The sequence below is a fragment of the Manihot esculenta genome, chromosome 1 (genome assembly GCF_001659605.2).
Source record: "Manihot esculenta cultivar AM560-2 chromosome 1, M.esculenta_v8, whole genome shotgun sequence".
NCBI lineage: Eukaryota > Viridiplantae > Streptophyta > Magnoliopsida > Malpighiales > Euphorbiaceae > Manihot > Manihot esculenta.
The window spans coordinates 35,167,921-35,190,022 of NC_035161.2; the positions used below are offsets into that span (position 1 = coordinate 35,167,921).

The 22,102-nt window shown below is 33.2% G+C and overlaps 2 protein-coding genes across 8 annotated transcripts; both read right to left on the reverse strand.

Moving 5' to 3' along the window:
• Positions 1-2,045: 2,045 nt before the first annotated feature.
• Positions 2,046-6,940, reverse strand: LOC110620562 (protein PLASTID TRANSCRIPTIONALLY ACTIVE 16, chloroplastic). Of its 2 annotated transcripts, XM_043959504.1 has the most exons (6): positions 6,527-6,940; positions 3,995-5,309; positions 3,186-3,638; positions 3,001-3,069; positions 2,802-2,860; positions 2,046-2,711 (listed from the first exon to the last, which is right to left on the reverse strand). In XM_043959504.1, the coding sequence occupies exons 2-6, from the start codon at positions 4,427-4,429 to the stop codon at positions 2,171-2,173; spliced, it is 1,557 nt and encodes a 518-aa protein (XP_043815439.1). In that variant the 5' UTR covers positions 4,430-5,309; positions 6,527-6,940; the 3' UTR covers positions 2,046-2,170. The 2 variants fall into 2 exon arrangements, with proteins under 2 accessions (XP_043815439.1, XP_021620081.1); XM_021764389.2 differs by lacking the exon at positions 6,527-6,940 and having other exon boundaries at positions 3,995-5,568.
• Positions 6,941-7,014: 74 nt separating this feature from the next.
• LOC110620314 (serine/arginine repetitive matrix protein 2) lies at positions 7,015-13,354 on the reverse strand. Of its 6 annotated transcripts, XM_043959485.1 has the most exons (17): positions 13,068-13,353; positions 12,854-12,943; positions 12,602-12,724; positions 12,090-12,257; positions 11,920-12,006; positions 11,649-11,782; positions 10,591-10,638; positions 10,481-10,504; positions 9,394-10,182; positions 9,110-9,298; positions 8,966-9,019; positions 8,765-8,818; positions 8,570-8,623; positions 8,296-8,448; positions 7,966-8,154; positions 7,167-7,866; positions 7,015-7,046 (listed from the first exon to the last, which is right to left on the reverse strand). In XM_043959485.1, exons 1-16 carry the CDS (start codon positions 13,086-13,088, stop codon positions 7,179-7,181), a joined length of 2,865 nt encoding a protein of 954 aa, XP_043815420.1. In that variant the 5' UTR covers positions 13,089-13,353; the 3' UTR covers positions 7,015-7,046; positions 7,167-7,178. The 6 variants fall into 6 exon arrangements, with proteins under 6 accessions (XP_043815420.1, XP_043815424.1, XP_021619731.1 ...); XM_043959489.1 differs by having other exon boundaries at positions 7,015-7,866; positions 9,394-10,176; positions 13,068-13,354; XM_021764039.2 differs by having other exon boundaries at positions 7,015-7,866.
• Positions 13,355-22,102: the final 8,748 nt, after the last annotated feature.

Genomic DNA, 22,102 nt, shown 5'->3' on the forward strand with positions numbered 1-22,102 from the left:
AAAAACACTGAATAGAAAATTTGTATCACCCCTATTTATTTTTTCCCATCTTCAAGCCAAGTGCCAATCTGTTCTTCAAAATTTTTCATGCAAAAGCTCAAAATAAGAGAGGGGTGCATTTGCTTGAAGTTAAAATGCGCCATCTCAATAATTATTCTAACATATAAAGGTGGAAATTCTTAGAAGATATATATATATATAAACGTTAATTGCCAATAAATTAATAAATATTTAACTGGAAAGGAGAATGATTAGAGAAATATTGAAAACTGAGACCATAATGTTATATATAGCTTGCGTGCATGCTTAGCAATGTCAATGGCTGCACTTACATTTGCAGCGATCGAACACTTGCAGAAGAAATTGAATTTCCATGGGAATGCATGGCAAGCTTGAACAAAATATGGGATTTTTTTAAAAATTCAAATGCACCTAGAAAACTAGTCGTAGTAGTAAAATGGGAGATCTAGCAATTAATCCAACTGCCCACTTCCTAGATGAAAGGTGACTTTTTCTTTTCTTCTATCTGATTTTTGCTTTTGGGCACACTCTTCCTTACTATAATGGCTATGAAATAATGTCAACAGGGATCTATCAGCCTATGCATGCATGCGCACATATATGAATATAAGCTCACTACATCATGATAATTATAGTCGATACATGAAATATTGTTCATTATTTAAATAAATTAACTTAAAAATAATTATCGATTATTGAATAATTGTATTTGATGTTTTTGTTTATATGAATATTATATGTTATTTCATTAGTTAGTTATTATTATTATTATTCTCATATATGGATGGATATTATTAATGAATGAATATTATATTTTCATAAAAATTTTAAAGTGTCATATTTTTTTTTATCAGAATTGTTTATAAAAATTACAAATTAGTATAATAATAATAACAAATTTGTCACATATGTGTACTCGGCAATTCTTAAATTTAAAATAATAAATATTTGTCATCAAAGTATATGATTGATAATTTCCTACGAATAATAATCATGGGTAAATTGTCATCTTTTTCTGACAATATTAATCTGTAAATATCGTTATTATTTTTATATTTTCTCCATACTTCAATGACCAATGTATTTCGTATCTCTAATTTATGTCTTGGATTATTTAGCTCAGTGAGAAGGGAGGTTATGTGGGGCCAGTTGCTTTCTTAATAGCAAATTTTTTGTTGAAAATTTTTGTGAAGCAAAACATCTTGCTGTTCATGCAATGTAATTTAATTTTGTAATCATAAAAAATATTTTTAATTTATTAGAAAATAAAGATTATATATTCATTAAATTGGTAAATTTTTATAAGAAATAAAATAATTAAAAAATGTAACCGCAACTTATCTTGTAATTTCTTATTTCCCTCTCACATACAATACTCTTATGAGTCAAGAGGGAAAATACGAAAGAAGAAAAGTCCAAACCATTAGCTAGACGTTTAAATTAAATATTCTAACAATAATTTAGAAATAATCAGAAAACTCTGTAAGGAATAATTTATTACGAAATTTAAATTTAAAAATCAAACCGTTAGAGATTTTTTAAAACAAACTATTATACCTTAAAATTTTTACAGTGAAATCAAAATTTTTAATTAATTTTAGAAGAATATTCCCCGCAAAAATTTGAGACATTAATTTAGAATTATTATTATTATTATTATTATTATTATGCATCTTAAAATAAGCAAGTCTCAAATAATAAGAAATTAATATTTTTATTTTTATTAAGTGAACTAACACATGGTAACAGAGCATAATTGAGTTGTTTCATTATAAAAACAAAACAAAACTATCAGTTAGCATCCCTTTTATATTGTAATAGACCAAGACTAGAAATTGCCTTGTGGAATCTTCAACAGCAGGTATGCTTCAGATTGTTCTTGAAGTTCACACTATCCCCATCTTCATTGTTTCTTGGCCATCTCGTGAGCATTGTATTCACTGGCCATTGCATCGGCCTGCACCTTCATTACTACACAGATGAATGAGAATGGGAGAGCAAGAAGTGCTTGGAGCCACTGAAAATTAAAGAAAGGGAAAATGATTGGGAAACCTTAAATAGTACACATTTTCGGTTTAGACTTCTACTCTTAACATCATTACAAACTTTAAATGGCATCTGCATCAGACAAGATGTGGGTTACTTTGTCTCATTCATTATCAACATATATAGTTTCTTGCTGAAACAGTCCGCCAAATAGTTTCTTTACTTCTGTCTTTGATTCCGTCTCCTCGGCCTTTGCCTTTGCCTTTGGCTCCTCTCTTGGTTTCAAGGATAATTTTGGGGTTGGCCGCTTAACAGAAGCCTTTTGAAAAGGGAGAGAACGAGCTTTGGCTTGTCCCCTGACAGTAGCAATCTGCACATTGAGATTTTCTCCGTTAGTCGTCTGAACTGCAGTTGATATCTGGGAACCAAGTTTCTCCCAAGAAAATCCTGCTCCAATGTCTTTTGCTCTGCTCAAGAGATTTTCCACTGAAATCCCGGCAGCCTCAGCCTTTTCCTGGGCTTCTTCAGCTAGACTATCTACTTTAGTTTCTTGCTTTGAAAGCCTGTTCACTTCTTCTTCAAGCTTCTTTGCTTCATCGGCTGCTTCACGAGCTTTCTCAGCAGCTACCCTTGCTTCTTCCTCTGCTTTTGCCTTTGCAAGAGTTTCTGCATAAACTTTTCTTCTTCCATCTTCAGGAATGACACTAAATGCAATTTTATAATATTAGCAAGCTCTTATTTCAAGGAAAGAAGCACAAATTTAATGATAAGAAGATATCAGAATCACACTTTACCTGAAAAGCTCATCTATGGTCCTTGAGGGTGCTGATGGATCAGTAAAAACTTCCACCACCTGGTTTAGAATATAAGCATAGGCCAACCACATCATTTAGAAAAGAGTAAAGGTTGCTGGGTACCCATGGAAATTAAGTTGGCACGTTCTGGTTATAACATGTTAGCCGGTAAAGTAAACACAATCTTAATTAAATTTACCTTATTTTCTGCTACTTTTGTATTCGAGAAAACATCAGCCACTATAGTCGCTATCCGAGACTTTGCCACCTAATGAAGATAATTCATAGCACAAAGAAACATAAGGAACACAAACAAAAGGAAAAGAGAACAAATTATACTCCCAAGAATTAATGAAACAGAAATAATTGCATACATTACATTACTTTGTAGTCGTTTGAACCAGTGCTTCCTTCAGCAGATAGAACAACATTATAAGAACTCTCTGGCAAAAAATCTTCAGTCAAACTTGTCTTTATGAAAGTATAGTTAACATTTGTCTCAATTACTTTCTGCAGGAACTCAGGTATGGACAATGGCTGAAATTGTGAGAACAAGTTGTTAAAGAATGATGTGAAGCCGTCCAGGACATTATAAGTTGAAGCACCTGCAGCGTTTGAATCATAGATTATTGCGACATGGCCAACTCCTGCTAGCTGAGCAGCCTGGATTACTTGCAAGGCATCAGATGTGGAGACTTGAGAGTTAGGACCATTCTCTGCGGGCCCAATTGTGACCACAACTTTGCTTGCATTACCAATTGCTTTGGCAATTGATTCTGCATCTTCGTAAGTGGATTGAACAGCATTAAGGCGTCTCAATTCTTCCTTTGAGATGATCTGTGATATGAATGTAGCAGCAGGAATTTATGAAGATAATAACACATTAGCTTTAAGAGACTGTAGCTCATTGTGACTGGAACATCCAGAGGTCGATGTTATCCCATTAATAATCATCCGTCCACATTGAATGGAAAGCACTTTCTTTGACATTATATACTACCATCCTATCAATCCAATAGATTATATACAATTCACTCATTGCTGTAAATAAAGGTATTGAAAATGCCAATTCACAACTATATTTTTCACGCCAGAGGTAAAACCCTTTTTCCCATTATACAAAACCGTTTTTCTTTTCCCAGATTTTTTAAATTCAAGTTGAACGAGTGTAATTAGTTGTTAAAGAAGCTAACCTTGTACTCCCCTGCGAAACGAGCCAATTCCTGAGCAGTTTCAAGTACAGGAACCCCAGCTCTAACACTAAAACCTTCACGCAGCAAAGTTTGTGCAATTCGAATACCTGCCTGCCCAGTAGCACCGGCTACAAACACTGTGCTAGCATCCTTCCTTCTTGGAAACGACAAACCAGAAGTTGGCTCACTCACAATAGGTATCAGAGACTTTACATCAGGTACGTTGTCAAAGTTGAAACTAAAAGGACCCGAATTGCCTGAACCACCATTTTGGCTTACTTCTGATGCACCGTCGTCTTTAGGTTTACCTAGCTGAAATGGGGAGAACGATCCAGCCCTTTTGGCAAAGACTCGGAGTCTTGGAATCTTGAGAGGGTGTCTTGAATGGGGTTTGGGAGCGAGGAGAAATGAATTGGAGGTGAGAATTGGAGCCATCTAAGGCAAAAGAGAAGTTTCCAAATAGTGATTCTCCCCACCAAGTAGTCCTGATATTTTCTGGGTATCTCACCATATCCAGGTGTATTGCTTTTCCTGCCTGTGGCAAATGCAACAGTTTTTTGCTTGGATATTATCCAGAAGTGGAGGTAAGGGACGGCTTGCAAATGGGCTGTAGCCACGTATTCATAGGTTATCTATTCTAGGGAGTTAAACGCTAGACGATTTGGTAGAAGAATCTTGCGTGTTGAACACTCTGTGGACCACACAAGAAGCCCAGGACAATTACAGATTCAGACTTACCCTTACGCTTTGGGTCACTACAATAATAGCTATATAAATCTCGATTGATGCTTCAATATTTCGTATTATCGATCAAATGCCTACAATACTCGAGCACGTTGGCATTTGGGTTTAAGATAGTCGCCCGCTCAAAACGCCACGAGATTGACGAGAGAAACTCATCTTTACATACCTCCATCCCGATTCCACCAACCCGAGTTTTGATTATAGCATTATTAGATTCAGATAATGTTCACTCGTGGGAATATGGTTAACATATGAAGTTCCAATTTCCCATGTACGCTTGACAGATTAAAATGCAACATTTAATGGATTGCACAGAAGCTCACAAGATTCACCACCACGGCCTAAACCTTTGGGCTGCCAACGAGCAACTAGAGATGCATTCATCAAACTATCTTCGCTGGCGCTTGAAAATTATGCTCACCACGGCCATGTTACAAAATCACAAACCAAGATTAAGTGATGCATATACCACATTTAGAAATAGAAAACTACCAATACACTAATACCAAACCCCAAATTGTTATGCTTGAGCATGATGATAGTGCAAAAAAGCTTTCCTCCGTCTCAAAACCTATCAATTGGAAAATAACATTGCCATAACTCATCAAACAGCAGGTGAATATGCATGCACATGTGAATCCTCAAAGACAGGCACGTCATACAAAAGTAGCTATATGGAGAAGTCGCAAATGACATTCATGACTAGGTATATTCAACACCATACTCAAACTATTAAAGGCACTCCGTTCCATTAATACCATTGCTTTTGACCCGTCCGCTTCAAAGCTTTTAATGATATCTAATTTTTCTGAAGCTTGTTTGTGAGATTCCATAAATATTAGAACAATAATACAATCAAATCTACGGTCGCAGATGAGTCAATGTAACAAACAAATACAAAGCTTGCCCCGGTAGAAGAGACCAGGATCAGAAGGCAGTAGGGATCGAAAGTGAAAATGAAAGTATTAACTGCTAGATTAATAACACTACTATAGAGAGATGAATCTCCACATAAATTCCAAGCACTGATCAAGAAGAGTTAATAAAGGCAACAACATGCAACAAGTTCATTCTTCCTTCCTTGATGATTTTGTAACATACTTTATGGCCATGCTAAGTGCCTGGAAATATCAACAAAACCACCAAAAGCAATCAACCAATGCTATCCTTCAAGAGTATGACGCTGAACTACAAATTTGAATTATCAATCACACAAGCTAGGGCTAATACTCGGGGCATTGGCTGGCATAAAAATAAAAAATAATTAAAATTTTAAGTTGACAGGATCAGCAAGCTAACCCCAAAACGACTGACAAAGCCTCAACCCCACATGTGGAACTTAAGTATAAAATCCAATGAAATTTCAATACATATAGCAAGCAATAAACAAAGGATTAGATGGTAAACTACGTGATTAATTTCCTTGTATTAAATATTTGTACATGCCAGAAATGGTCAAAACTAATAGACATTCATGAGTGCAAAACATCATCACCATGGAATGGTAAAGCATTTGCTATACATTTTTTATAGAGATCTAGACATCGCAACATACATGCACAAGAATGCATTATGCATCAAATAAACTCAGGCAGATATCAGGATAAAATAAGCGCAGGAACAACAGCATCCTGGAGAATTTTAGGAACAACTATCAAGCTGCCAACCATGTAGAAATTAAGCCAAAAATGCAATGAGAAACCAGCCAACAGAAACCAAGCTGGTTCAACAATAGACAATGGCAGTGAGCTATTGTAAAGGAGACGGTAAAGAATGAAAATAAGTCACCTGAAGGCTGAATGATGTTCAAAATGAAGACCTGCACATTGTCTGCTCACGCAAGTCATCTAGTTGGCAATATTTTCATCTACCAATTGGACCAAAAAGTCAACTTTAGTATTTACCTCATACTAGCTAAACTGACTACGCCTACAGGTTCTCTTGGCCACTAGTCAACAAACCTCTATTAAATCTTCCAGACCTCATTTTCTTATCACTGAAACTCACATGTTCCAATGAAGCTAAAAAGAAATTGTTTCACTAAGAAAACACCATAGTCTGTAAAAGACATTTTTTTAACAGGGAAAGAAAAAAAAAAGTGCCACCACGAAGGCAATGAGATGCTTCAATATCTATATCCCTGTTAATAACTGTTTTTGTGATGACAAAACCAACAATCATCATAATAATAATAACAAAATGATACCCAATCAAAAGAAACAATTATTACCAGAATATCTAGCAGCAAAATCTGCACAAAGTTGCACTCAAGAGAATAGCTCAGGAAATCCTCATTTATCCATTTCAGCTGCCAGCAGTAAACAGACTACATTAAACAGTTACCAATATAAAAGAACTCCCATTCAAAACAAAGTTCCTAGAAAATATATAAAGAACATCTTAATTAGAATGATATTATAATGTTTACGACAGCAATAAATTAGTGACTAATGCCCTTCTTTGCTTTAAGTGATTCAAGAGCCTTCTTCCTCAACTCAATCTCAAGTTTCTTCTGCTCAGAATGTGCATCTTCACTATCACTTGGATCCATCCTCCCTCCAAATTCATCATCAGAAGAATTATTATCTTTTAAATCCTTCAACTTGAGCTTCTCTGCACGCCGTTCTTCCCTTCTACGACGTCGCTCCTCACGACGCCGACGTTTTTCCTCCTTCCGCAGTTTCTTTTCTTCCTTCCTCCTCCTCTTAGCCTCCTTCCTTTCTTCATATTCAGAATCATAGCTGTAATCATCATCTGAAGCCACTTCCTCCCTATGTGATCTTTTATGCCTTCGCTTCTCCTTATCATCAGTTGTGCGCTTGTTACTTTCCTCTGAACCAGAATCAAATGCACCACCACCTCCATTACTATGATCAGCCTTTTCCACCAACATTGGCATAGTTTCAGATTTATGGTGCCTATCACTGTCCTTAACCTTGTTTGAATGTGCACGGTTTTTCTCACTGTCCTTGACCTTATTTGAATGTGAATGGTTTCTCTCATCAGATTTTCTACCCTCTCCTGCATAAGGCAATTGTCTCTCTCCCAGCAAAGGCTCCTCAAATGAGGTTGGAGATTTCTGCTGCTCAGGAATTTCAGCATAAGCCCCCTTCTGGGAACCCTTCTCACTGAGGGATGTGCCAAAGACAACAAATCTGTCAGTTCATGTAAACATACCAACTGATCAAAGTAAGCAGGAAAAATGCCACCCTAGAAAAAAAAAATACCTATTTATTTCCTGCTCTTTCTTTCTTGATTCCACAATATCAAGACGGCTCCTAGATTCAGTAACCCGATGACCTGCCACTCTTTGAGGAGAATGCTCCTTCGAATGGACCTTGACTGGGGACTCTTTCTGCTTACTGATGATGGATGAATGCGTAGACTGTTTCTGTGAAGACCTGGATTTAAAATCCCTGATCCCACATGAAAGAAAAATGAAAACCATTTTAAAACAAAATCAGCAGAGTAAAAATTAATCAAAACTATTAAACCACTTTACAAGAACCTAAAGAATTTAAGAACAAGCAGAATTTGTTTAAGAACTCAAATCTAACCGAGCATGATCAGTATTTTCATCCTCATTTCTACACCGAGGACTTTCTTGATGAGTTTTTTGCTGTCTTGGCATCCGTGGAGGGCTTAAGCTGTCATCATGTGTAATATGCCCCCTTCTTTGCCTTGCAGGACTTGCAGATGGACTAGAAGACCTGTAATAGCAACCAAAGCACATTCACAATCATAATCACACACACACACAAACACATATTAAAAGATCATTAAAGAATGTTGGAGTCAAAATATTGACTGAACTAATAATCATTTTCTTACCTATTTTTTATCCCTTTTCTTTGCCTCACAGGACTCTCATATGGACTACTGGACCTTCAGCATCAGTAAAGTATATGTGAATGTATGTATTCAACAGTAAAAAATATCAAAATATGATGAGTTTATGTAATGCCTGAAATTATATTTAAAAAAATGGAGTTGATGTATTGACTTTACGACCAATCACTTCCTTACCTATTTCTTATCCCTTTTCTTCGCCTGACAGGGCTCTCATATGGACTAGTCGACCTTCAGTACCAGCAATGTGTGAATATATGTATTTAATATTAAAAAATATCAAAAAATAATAAATTCATAGGATACTAAGGAGTGGCCCGAACATAATACTACAAAATGGAGTGAAGGTATTGACTTAACTATTGATCACTTTCTTACCTATTTCTTGTCCCTTTTCTTTGCCTCACGGGGCTCTCATAAGGACTCGTTAACCTTCAGCAGCAGCAAAAAAATGTAAGAATATATGCATCAAAATATAATGAGGTTATAGGGCGCTAAGATATTGCCCGAATTCATGTATACCTTCTATCCTCACTAGAATTCCTAGTCCTTGAGAGTGGTGGAGATTCCAATCGAACAGGAGACCTCTCTGGTGAAGGGGACAAAGATGCCAATTTAACACGAGAATCCTTCCCATCCTTTGGATCTGTTTGTGGAGACCTTAGAGAATTAAAGGATCGACGCAACACAGGGGATGGTTTTTCCCGTACACTGGAACATGAATTTGAATAATATGGTCAATGTAACAGGTCCAAAATGTAAACAAGTTGGGAAACATTAAGTGCCCAAGAAGGTTAAGAACATACCCAACTCTTTCCCCAGGAGATTGCACAAGTGACCTCCTATGTTCCTTTGAAGATTTCCTTACAGGTGAAGGAGACTTATACCGGACAGGAGAAGGAGAACTTGATCCATAAGGTGAAGGAGACCTCTGCCTTGAAGGAAGTGGTGATCTTCTACGAGAAGGAAGAGGTGATCTACGTCTTGGTGATGGAGACCGGCGATGGGGAGTTGATGGAGATCTCTGATACCTACGGCGGAAGGGGGAGGGTGATTTGCGTCTTGAAGGAGGAGATCTCCGGCGAATAAGTGAGGGTGACCTACGCTGCATTGGTGAGGGTGATCTACGCCACACAGGTGAAGGTGATCGTCGTCGAAGGGGCAGAGGTGATCTTCTACGTCGAAGGGGTGAAGGAGATCTACGTCGGCGGATAGGTGAGGGTGATCTACGACGTTGGATGGGTGAGGGTGATCTACGGCGTCGAATGGGTGAGGGAGATCTACGGCGCCGAATAGGTGAGGGAGATCTACGTCGACTAAGTGAGGGAGACCTACGCCGGATTGGTGAAGGAGATCTGCGTCTAAATGGAGAGTGCAATCTACGTCGTACTGGAGAAGGTGACATGTGGCGTGAAGATGATCTTGATCTTGGCCTAGAATACCTTCTCCTTGAAGGAGAAAGAGAGCCTCGAGATGAAAACCTTCGACGAGGTGTAATAGATCTTTTTCCTGGTGAGTGATACACCCTGTCTGAAGAAACAGATCGTCTTTGTGTTTCTGGTGATCTTGATAAACTCCTAGTCTTGTGTCTGTCGCTGAAATACATATAAACTGTATAAGGAGCTACAATTAAAGAATAAAGAAAGAAACAGATAACTAAAAACATCCATCTTACTCCTGCAATCTCTCATTGAATGTGATATTCAGAAAGTTCTCTACATGCTCACAAGAATATTCACACAACCCAATTGATAACCAAAATAAATAAGTAATAAACTGAACAGCTAGCCTATGGAAATGAATGGCAAGAATGACTTCTTGTATTCGAATAACTAAATCAATATTGGGGCACATTTGACAGATCGCAAATGACTAATTGAATTTGAAAATGACCTGCTGTTTCGAGAAGGTGAACCCCTGCAGAAAACACCAAAAATACAGTAAGCTATGTCAAGACATAAATAGAAAAGCACAAACAAATATACTAATGGAAGGAAAACTACCGAGGGGATGAAGATGAACGATCAACTGAATGGGGAGACCGAGAAGACCTGCAGGATTTTTAATTGTTAGTTTTGACAGTCTTCTGTGATTCCATGTCTCAGAGAAACATATACACTTGTTTGCTTACAAAAAAAAAACATTAAAATATATGTATAAAATATCTCAAGGAGTAAAGACTAGAACATGATGTGTACTAATACTAATTGTGGATCTTCATTCTGCAAAACAATTAGTAACAGCTGGGACAGCATATCCTATTTGGCTTTAATAGCTTGACCAGAATGACAAATTTTGGAAGTATTTTTTTTTATACAGGACAACTGCGTATATTATTCTTCTCCGAGGTGATGCCTTTGAATGAGTTCTCTGCGCTACTGCTCGGTCACCTATCCCATGCAGATCAACTGATTTCCTTTTCCCAAGGAAAAATTGCATGTAACCCGCTCTTAATGCATGTTAGATATAAACCGAAGGGATGATCCCAGGTGAACAGAATCAATGCTCCGGCCAGTGAGGTATAGAAATATAGGCTGGCCCAATAAACACTATCATGAACCAAAACCAAATTCAAACTCAGATGGCTCAAATTTAACAGCAGAGAAAAAATACTATTTCTGAATTCTGACAGATTGGAGAACATCCTCATCTATAGACCAATAGAATTTCCATGCAAGGATAGGTGCATCGCATGCTAGAGATCTGTAAAGCATCCATTATATTGTCATGCAGCAATATTCCTAGTTGCCAAATGCAAATTTGTAGTATTGCTGTATCCTAGACATAAACACACCACATGTAATACATCCCATAATGCAAAAAATTATAGTTGGAAGACATTAATGATGTAAATATCATCAAAGCCAGTATAGCTATTCAGCTGAGCTTTCAACGAACAAAATAATGACAAAACTAACAGGTTTCTAAATCACATCTCAAGATTCCTTCTACATATACCAGTCATTTTACCTATTAATCAAGTGTTTTCTGTTTTGAATTAATCAAATATGAACAGCACATTAACCAGTACCAGAAGAAATCCATAGATGAAATAACTAACCCATTCCTTCCTCTGACACCATTCCTATTATCAGTTTCTTTCACATCCTCTGCATCAGCACTTGACCCCTTTGCCATATGCTTTGAGACTTGCTCCACAGCAGCAACAATGGCCTTTGTTTCAGGCCCACCGTCCTACAGTAGTTTGAGGTAAAGGACATGAACCCAAATAATTGCAGAAGCTAGCTGAATACCATGAAAACACAAACTAAGTTAAAACCAAAAACTCAAGTCCAGGGAATCTAACTCTGGCATGAATAACTTAGTATTACCATCTTCTTTGATCTCTCCCACTCAAGTTCTCTACCCTCCTTCTCTTTCTTCTTCTGAATTTCATTTGTTATCCTATCCACCTCTGCCTGCAAAACATGTTTATCGCAGTTGGAGAAGGGCACCAGCATTACTGTTAAGAACTATATCAGGACTGCAAAATATGCCATACCTGCTTCTTCCGTGTTTCCTCTTCTTTGGCATCCAAGAATTGCTGGGGAACACCACTATCAGTCTTTTGTGCACTGAGAAGAAGGGTCCAAAGCTCCTTCATAAACTTTCCAGTGTTTTTCTCCATAAATCCCGTAAGTGATATTTGAACCTCCTTTCCATTAACTTCCTGTATATAGAAATAAATACACACAACACTCAAACAACTAAGCCGTATTGTTAAGTAAAGAAGTGCAGAAACCCAACCATGTTGTGAACTAAAATAGTGCAAAAAAACCCAAGAAAATTCCCGTCAATAGACCACGAGACTAGAGCATCATTCCATAGCTCAGTTGAGACCTGGGATTGATGGGGTTTGCTATGCCAATTAAGTCAATTCCTAAAGGCAAGTATGCGTACAACTATATTAGTACAGGCCCAAAAAAGGGCCTCCTATTCAAGCAAATAACGAGAAACATACACATTCTTATCTTAAAACCAAAAGGACTGAAGTTAAATGCTGAAGTTCAATACCTTTGCATCAAGGAGACCATAAATAAAGTTAATAAGAACTTCATCTTCAAATCCAAGAAGCTCTGTCACCCTATTAGCAATCCATGGTCTGATAACATCCATCTTCACTTTCCTCATGTCCACCTGGATTAGCAGTAAAAAAAATAAAAAAAAAGCAAAGAATTTCTAGTAAAATATGAACACTACCCAGCTCCAATTGCAAATAACAAGCAAAACCAGATGAGGACCAAATTAAGCTACTAAAAAACTAACCAGATGTTCCAATTCGGGAGCAAACTTCTGCGATTTCAACAATTTAGCTTGCTTGTTCGAGAATCGAGTATCTTGATCTGCAGAAGTACCCTAGAAACACAATTCGTAAACCACCACTGTTAGCGTTGATTCGTATTCGATTCGAGATCTATAGCTTACAAATATGAGTTTAGATCTAGAAAAAAGAAGGACGCCCGTGCTGCAATAAACGTACCCGAAAAAAACCGCCCGACATTTTAGGGTTTTGACGAAGACTGATGTGAATTAGTGCGAAATCTGTGTGCGATAAAATGGAGCAACTGCGAGAGCAACTGAGAGGTATGTTTATGGAAAGAATATGGAGACGAAGCCGTGTATTGGGTAAACGGGAAAATTTGAGAAAGGTCGTTTACGGCAATGGCTTCTCTCGATACTTCAACACCCTCTCTACAAAAAAATCTCTGGCCGCGCTAGTGACTAGTGCATGTGCGATGGCTTGCTCTGATGTATTTTTTGCCCTAATTTCGCTGTAAATAGTGTAAATAGAAATGCCACCGACCCAAGCAAAAAATTAAATTAAAAAAAAAAAACCAAAATGATGAAAGAAAACGGGGAAAAAATCCCTTTTTTGTGTAGAAAATTGACGCAGCTTTCCAAGAAAATTATCTAAAAAATTGAAAAATCAAATTATATATTTACGTATACCAATTTTCTGAATGAATAAAACTAAAAATTAATTTTCAATTTTTCGATATTTATTTAAGATTAAAAAAACAGTTTTAAAATATTTGTCAAGGCTTTTCTTTATAATAAAAATTTATTTTTTAATTATTTTCTGAATAAAAAAAGTCTTTTATAAAAGAAATATACGATCTTTATAATTAAAATTAAATAATTATTTAGAAAATTTAATATTGTAGTATAATAAAATATATTATTAATACATGATAAAGGAATTTAAGAGCAAAAATAATTAAATTATTAAATTTTAAATAAACTATTTAATCACTTCTAATTTAGATTAGTTCAAATAAGTTTTACCTATTATATAAAAAATACATTAAATATATCATTAGAAACATATAAACACTTAAAATTTTAGAATTAAATAAATAAGTGTTTTAACATTTAAGACTTATTTAAAATTATTTATTTTAAAATAAATATAAATACTTATAGAATCATATATAAATTGGATTTATTTTTTTTTAAATCCCAAACAGGTAATTAAATATATATAAAAATAATTTATACTATACCTTGCTTTCAAATTAAATTATCTAAATCTATGTGCAATAAATTTGTTCTAATACATATTTGAGGAAAAAAAAAGTCCTTTAATATATTTATTATGAAATATATTTTTTTATTTTTTAAATTAAATTCAACACATTTTAATCATAAAAATGTAAGATAACAAAAGTATTAAGGGTTTCACTGTTATTCTTTGCTCAATTCTCTCATATACGTATCTGAAATTGACATCAATCCCGAAATATTCCTAAGGATGAGGCAGAAAATGAAGATTCCTCAAATTATTGCCTCTCTAAAATTCTAGATTGGTGCGTCTATGCTATTTAATTTTGAATGTCAAAATCATTTTCTCGTTTATATCACTCGTTCATAAAATCATATCGGGTTTCATATTACCCACATTTTATTGACTTAAGCAATTTAACATGCAAAAGCAAAAGATATAATTCGATGATTAGTATTGGTAATCAATCTAACGCTAAACATGCATCTGAGATTTTGATTTTTGCAAGTAATATGGAATGCTTTTCGAGAGTTTATAATTACATACGCTTAAGTTAATAGCTACTGATCAATCACGTTTTCTTTTGAGAGGGAATAATAAGTCGTTTTAATTTAAAATTAAATTAAATTAAATAAATTAAAAATTAAAATTTTGATATTTATAAAAATCAAACTGAATTGATTTTAATTAAAAATTAAACTAAATCGAATCGATATAATTTGATTAGATTATATTGGTTTTAGATTTTGATTAAATTTTTTATATTTTACACTTTAATTTTTAATATTTTAAAGTTTAATTAAAATATTTTAATATTTATTATCATTTAATTTTTTTATATTATTAAAAATAATATATTATTATTACTAATCGGTTTAATTTATTTTTTTTTATTTTTCATAATTAAAATTGAATCGAATTAAAATAATTATAAATTTTAAAATTAAAAATTAAATAAAATTGAAATAAATAAAAAATTAAATTAAAATTTTAAATTGATTCAATTGAATCGATTTTTTCAGTTTTAACTAAATACTGATCGCTCTTATTTTTCATCATATTTATGGATGTTAAATGAATAGATGTAATTTTATTTTTTAAAGGTGTATTTTGTAATACTGTAAGATTTTTATTTTTTATTTACTTATTAAAAATTATTTTTTAAAAAAAACAAGTCTATAATTTTTATATAAAAATAATTAATAAAATAAATTTTTAAAATATGATATTTAAGTAAATTATTAATAAGTACAAAAACTCATTAATTGATTTTTTAATTTTAAATAATATATTAAAATATTATTAATATTTAAAAAATATATTTAAATATTATTAATTTTAGCAATTAAATACTAAAAAATAAAAAATTACTATTTAATTTATATTATATAAAAAAAATTAAGTAATTAGTCGCTTAATTTAATATATATATTAAAATATTATTGAAATTAAAAAAAATGTATAATTAATTTTTCTATCAATTTTGGTTATTAAGTATTATAAAAATATTTAAAATATGAATTTTTTATAATACCAAAATAAAAATATATCAAAATAGGGATTAAATAATATTTTTTTATAATTTAGGATTAAATAGTATTTTTTATAATATTAAAATAAAAATATATTTTATAAATTAAGTAAATAAATATATATTCCATGATGTCGGCCAGTTGTGTCTGCCATTTGTCTTTGTCGGTAAGCTGGTTTTGTCTTGATAATGATCTGGCATTATAGGACATTTGCTTTAACTTTGTCGGCCACTTGTCTAATATGGGTCATGTTCTGTCAAGTCAGCTTGTGGGTCTACTGTGGGACTTACATCTCTACTTGTGTAAAAAAATCATCATTGTCATCTGAGAGATCCACTAGTGAAGCTGTTGAATTTTTTGTCTCATTTAATTCTTCTATTAATTTCTCATATTCTACTTCAGAGGTACATGCTGCTAATTGAGATATAATCATTTGTCGTTTTGCCAGAAAAGTTTTCTATTTGGTTATAGTGGCTGGGCTTGGGCTTTTGCATAATTGTGGTATTTTTGGAAAAATGGTTCTAAGGCTTCTGGGACACAAGCCTGCAAATTAGTCTTGGACCACCATTTGGTTTTATATCTGCGAACAAGAATGGGTACTTGAAAATCGTCAATGGTTTGATCTTTGATTTGGTATTCTATCATTAATATCCATGGTATGTGAAAGTAATGGCTGTAGATCAACCATTTTGGAGAGCAATTGATAGTATCTGGTAATTTGGTTTTTTCAAAAAATTGAATTTGGGCTGTCTGGACTTGATTTGGAATAATATCAGTATGGATGCCAAATTTCTTCCACCATTGGTGAAACCAATATGGAATGGGATATTCAAAATTGTCAGCAATATAAAAGAAAAATGAAATAGACATATGGTCATTTTGGTTTAGGAATGTTCGTTCCCAAGCAACTTGATAATCATAATAATTATATTTTGCATTTTGTCCATTTGTCAAAATAAATTCTTTTGTCTGGTGGGGTTCTTGTCCCCACTCTGCCAGGGTCCAAACCTTCAAGAGGCGGACTTTACAGTATCTGATTTTGTTTGGGTATGGGAGATCATAATTGTTTTGAATGAGGATAGAATTTGTTTGGATAAGAATGGCCTCATAATATGTTTGAGATTTATTAAAATTGTCTGGTATATAAAAATGTGTCTTGGGAAAAATGGAATCACAAATTTGGTAGGCATTAAGATTTGGGTTTTGGGCCCAATATTCGGGTTCTATTGTAATAACATGATCTTCAATAGTCTTGTATTTATAATCTGCTGAGAGAAGTTCTTGTGAAATTGTTGGGCTTTGGCTAGAAGATGGAGTATTTGTCACAATTTGCTTAAAAGTAGAGGGTGTAATGGGCCTGATTGAGCCCATAGGATTTTGTAATGGACTATATCTATTTAGTGAAGTAAAATTTGGAGAAAGGTTTGGTCTTGGCGATCTTGGTCTAGGATAGCTTGGTTGGGTTATTAATGCACTAGAAATTGGAAACATTGGTCTATTTATAATGCTAGTACTGCTAGTATACAATGGTCTTTGTTGAGTGGATGGTCTGGAAGTAATTAGTTTTGCATTTGTCAAATTGGTCTTAATAATATTGGTCTGAGATCTCAGGGAGATCTTTTCCGTTTCCTTTCCTTTGTCAGTCATTTTCCTTGTAAAAATTCCCTGGTCAATAAATCAGCAATGGAATTATCAGTACCTTTAACATGAATAATATCAAAATCAAATATGGATAGAAATGCTTGCCATCTTGCAAATATATGTTTTGCTGCAAGGTTTTTTACATCTTTGGTTAATACATCTTTCGCAGCTTTACAGTCAACTCTAATGGTAAATTTTTGATTTAGTAAGTCACTTTGAAATTTTGTTACACATAAAACAATTGATAAAATTTCCTTTTTGATTGTATAATATTTTTCCTGAGTCGAATTCCAAACTCCTGAATAATATCTTATAATATAGTCTTTATTATTAATATTTTGTTTTAATATGCCACCATAACCTTGATCAGAAGCATCTGTTTCTACAATTTTTGGAATGTTTGGATTACAGATATTTAAACAAGGTAAAGTTTTTACATGCTTTTTTATTTCTTGTATTATTTTAGTATGTTATTCTGTCCATGGTTTATGATTCTTTTTTAATCTATTATATAGTGGTTTACATAATATTCTTAAATTTGGTAAAAATTCAGCAATGTAATTTAAGGAACCTAAAAATCTTTGTAATTGGTTTTTATCTTTAATTTCATCTGGGAATTTGTCAGCAAACTCTATGCTTCTCTGAATTGGTACTATGGTATTTTGATATATTTCATGACCTAGAAATCTAATTTTTGTTTGAAATAATTTCATTTTTGGTTTTGATAACACTAAACCATTTCTTTTTACAGCTTTGTAAAAACTATTTAAATGTTTGATATGCTGATCTATATTTTGGCTAAAGATTAAAACATCATCAATGTATGTAATAATGAAATCATATGGATTAAATATATCATTCATTATTTTTTGAAATTCACTTGGTGCATTCTTAAGCCCAAAAGGCATTATATTCCATTCATATTGTCCAAATGGAACTGTGAAAGCAGTTTTATATTTATCTTGTTCAGCTATTTGAATTTGCCAGAAACCTGATTTCATATCAAACTTTGAAAATATTTGTGCTTTATATAATCTATTTAATAAGTCTTGTTTATTTGGTATAGGGTATCTAATCCATTGTAAGGCTTTATTTAAAGGTTTATAATTTATAACTAGTCTTGGTGCTCCTCTTTCAATTTCTGCATTTTTTATCACATAAAAAGCGGCACAAGACCATGGTGATTTACTAGGTCTAATTAATTTTTTGTCTAATAAATCTTTTATTTCTTTTTTACAATAATCTAACATTTCTTGATTCATTTGGATTGGTCTCGCTTTTGTAGGAATGTTTTGTTCATTAAAATCTGGTTCATATGGTAAGGTAACAATATGTTGTTTCCTATTCCAAAAAGCAGTTGGTAATTCTGAACATAAATCTTTTTCAAATTGTTCTTGAATTTCTTTAATTTGTTGTTTAATCATTGGTTTTTCTAATTGTTCTTCTATCTTTACAGAATGTAAATCTTCTTTTAAAAATTTAATTTGATTTTCTATGTTATTTATTTTACTTATATTTTCTTGTTGAAATAAATTTACATCATGGTAAGTGATGGGTGATATAAATTTGAAAATAATACCTTGTCCTAATACATTCGTTTCTAAGCCTAATTGTGTTACCTTGAATAGGTATAACATTTGTAAAAACGGATTGCCTAAAATGACTTGTGTATTAAGGTTTTTTATTAACATGAAACTTGTTTTAAAACAAACTCCATTGTTACAAATATGTGCACTTGGTATCTTATAATCTATTTTTACCTTAGTTGAATTTGCTGCTGACAAGGTCTGTCTAGTTTTTTGGAAGTATTTACTTGGTATAATTCCTTAGTCTATACAATTCATGTCTGCTCCTGAGTCTAACATAGCTATGGTTTCAAATTTAAAATCTTTTATGGTTAATGTAATTTTTACATACCATTTTTGAAATTTTATTATCGTAATATCATTAAATTTTAATTCTTTGTCACTCTCATTTTCTGAAATAATTTATTCTTTATGTTCTACAATTTTTTCTTTATTTTTTAAATTTTGATTTTGTTATAACTGATCACATCTACATTTGAGTTGTCTAACTTCTAATTTTAACTATCTTATTTCTGATTGTAAATCCATAGAGGAAATTGTTGTTACTGGTTTTTTATGTTTAAACATTTGTTCTACATCTTCAAAGTTTGTTGGTGCCTCTGTTCCTTGGTTTATTTCTTCATTAATTAATTTTGTTAATTTTTTAAAAAATTTTCTTTTAATGTTTGAGTCTTGTACTTGTTCTATTTGTTCTAGTACTTGATTGTATTCTGTTAAAACATTTATTTTGTTATTACAATTACAAATTTCTCCTTTACAATCATGATCACTATCTGTACTATTTATTATGTCTGAAGAATTATCACTATTATAGTCATCATGTAATTCAGAAGAGGATAATTTAAATTGGTCAATTTTTTCAATTAATTGGTCTATATTGTCTATTTTTAATTCTAGTCCTAGCTCATGTATTTTTCTTTTTGCAGGACACTCTTTTGCATAATGTCCTTTTTGGTTACATAAGTAGCATGTTATATTATTTTTATTAGTTGGTCTTCTAAACCTAGTATTTCTATTATAATTATTTTTCTTAAATTGTTTGTTCTTAAAAAGCTTTTTGTCTGTTTGTTTATTATATTGTTTATGTTTGTAATTATATTTTCTATAAATCTTATCTGTCTTAAAGGGTTTATACTTTCTTTGTTTATGTTTCTTTATTGGTCCAAAACCGAATTGTTCACACCAATTACCTAACTCTCTTCTAGATTGTCTATTTTCCATTTTTAATTTTTATTGTAATTTCATATCTCTGCATAATCTGATTCCTGTTAAATTTACACATGTTATTAAATCTCCATATGTTAAATCATCATAAGAAATGTGCCCAAATTTTTGTTCAATTGTTTCTTTGACTTTGGTTGAAAATAATCTAGGTAATCCGGTTAAAAATTTTTCTTTCCAATGGTATGCATTTGGGTCTGCTAGTGCATAAACTCTTTTTAAGAAATTGTCTTTGTACCATCTAAAATTTTCTAGTTTTCTACATTTAAGATTTTGTAATATTTCGCTATTTCTTTCTGTATATAGATCTAAATCTCCAATAAAATGAGATATAATATTATAAACTAAATAAGATAAGGTAAAAGATTGTGGTTGTCCTGTGGATGGGTCAATGACTGGTTCTCCTGTAGTACTATCAATTCTTCTAGCTGTTAATATATTGGTTTTTATTTCATTACTTAATAATTTATCCCACCACGTCCTTAGTTCTCCTGTAAATCCTAATATAATATTTTCAGCTGCTTGCCTTTCTGTAACTCAACTCTTTGTTTATATATGTTTCCTACTATTACCATTTCCTTGGTTATTTGTATTATTTCTACTTCAGATAATTCGTCTATATTTCACTCATATATATTTTTTGCATTGTATTGTTTTTGTTTTCTATCTAGAATTTTTAAATCATCTGGTCTATTATTATATTGTATTTCTATAGCATTTATGGGAACAATAGTATCTTGGTCAGAGTCTGATGCTTCTAAGGGATTATATATAGTATCTTCTTCTGAAGAAGAAGTGTCATTATATTCAGTTAAAATGGTTATCTTACCTTTGTCTTTACTAGTACTCGGATTTTCTATTTTACTATCTCCTGTGGTACTGATTTTTGGAGAAGTATTTTGTTCACTTATAATTTTCTGTAATAATTTGGACATGTCATTTAATTCTGTTTTAGGTTCTATTGTTACTGTATCTATTGGATTCTGAGATGGTGGTATCATTTTCGTAAATGGTTTCTTTACTTGTTTTTGAGCTGGGTCTATATTATATGGTTTTGGATTGCTATATCTTTGAGATAAATATGTTGTGTTTGGTTTGAGCGTTATGAGAGATGGTATCTGAGGTACTTCTATATGTTCTATATTTGTTATATCTTCATGGTTTCTGTCTATTTTTTCTTCCATTCTGTAACAACCCGGACGTGATCCCCGGCACTGTTACCGCTCACAGCCCGTGACCTTCCTCTGGGCCCAGCCACTGTGAGCAGCTCTTAACATCCCTTCACCCTCACGGGTTCCAGGCAGGATTTGTCCCTCGGGGGAGCCATTACGGCCCGCCCTAGCCCGAGTGGATTTGGCCCAATTCCTTCCTCTGGGAATTAGGTCGCCTCCCCCACTGCTCGAACCCTTGACCTCCCACTTTAAGGGAATAGTCTGGTGAGAGTGAGTACCAATTGTTCCAATAACGACCCGAAAATCGGACCGCTACCGGCGCTAGGATCCGGGTCGACTTAAGGCCGCCGGGACCCGTAGCAAGCCTGACATACAACCTGAAAACCTGTTTAATCCCATACATGATCAACAATCATACATAAAAATTTTAAAACTTTCCTTTCATTCATCCAACTCAACCTGAACATACATTACATAACCATAAACATAGTCATGATCCCTCTGTGGGATCTCATCAATGCCTCAACGGGCGATACAACATGAGATGAGTTGGCTTTCAAGAACATAATAAAACATATAAGATCATGTATTTAAAAAAAGGGATTAAACAGGTTTTCAGGTTGTATATCAGGCTTGCTACGGGTCCCGGCGGCCTTAAGTCGACCCGGATCCTAGCGCCGGTAGCGGTCCGATTTTCGGGTCGTTACACATTCTATCTAATTGGTTACCTATTATGTGTAATGCTACATTGGTCCAATTATTTTGTAAATAAACATCTTTCATTTCTTTGTCTTGTATATTTTGTGTATGGATTATAGGTTGAATACCATGATATTCATGGTCTTTCTTAAAAAATGCTC

Excerpts from the sequence above, each read along its gene's own strand:
- LOC110620562 (XM_043959504.1), bottom strand. The coding sequence starts at position 4,429 with ATGGCTCCAATTCTCACCTCCAATTCATTTCTCCTCGCTCCCAAACCC. Across the intron at positions 3,639-3,994 it reads GTTTCGCAGGGGAGTACAAG|ATCATCTCAAAGGAAGAATT; the intron begins GTTAGCTTCTTT and ends TTCATATCACAG. Across the intron at positions 2,712-2,801 it reads ACCATAGATGAGCTTTTCAG|TGTCATTCCTGAAGATGGAA; the intron begins GTAAAGTGTGAT and ends AATTGCATTTAG.
- LOC110620314 (XM_043959485.1), bottom strand. The coding sequence starts at position 13,088 with ATGTCGGGCGGTTTTTTTCGG. Across the intron at positions 12,007-12,089 it reads AGGAAACACGGAAGAAGCAG|GCAGAGGTGGATAGGATAAC; the intron begins GTATGGCATATT and ends CATGTTTTGCAG. Across the intron at positions 8,449-8,569 it reads AGAAAAGGGATAAAAAATAG|GTCTTCTAGTCCATCTGCAA; the intron begins GTAAGAAAATGA and ends TTGCTATTACAG.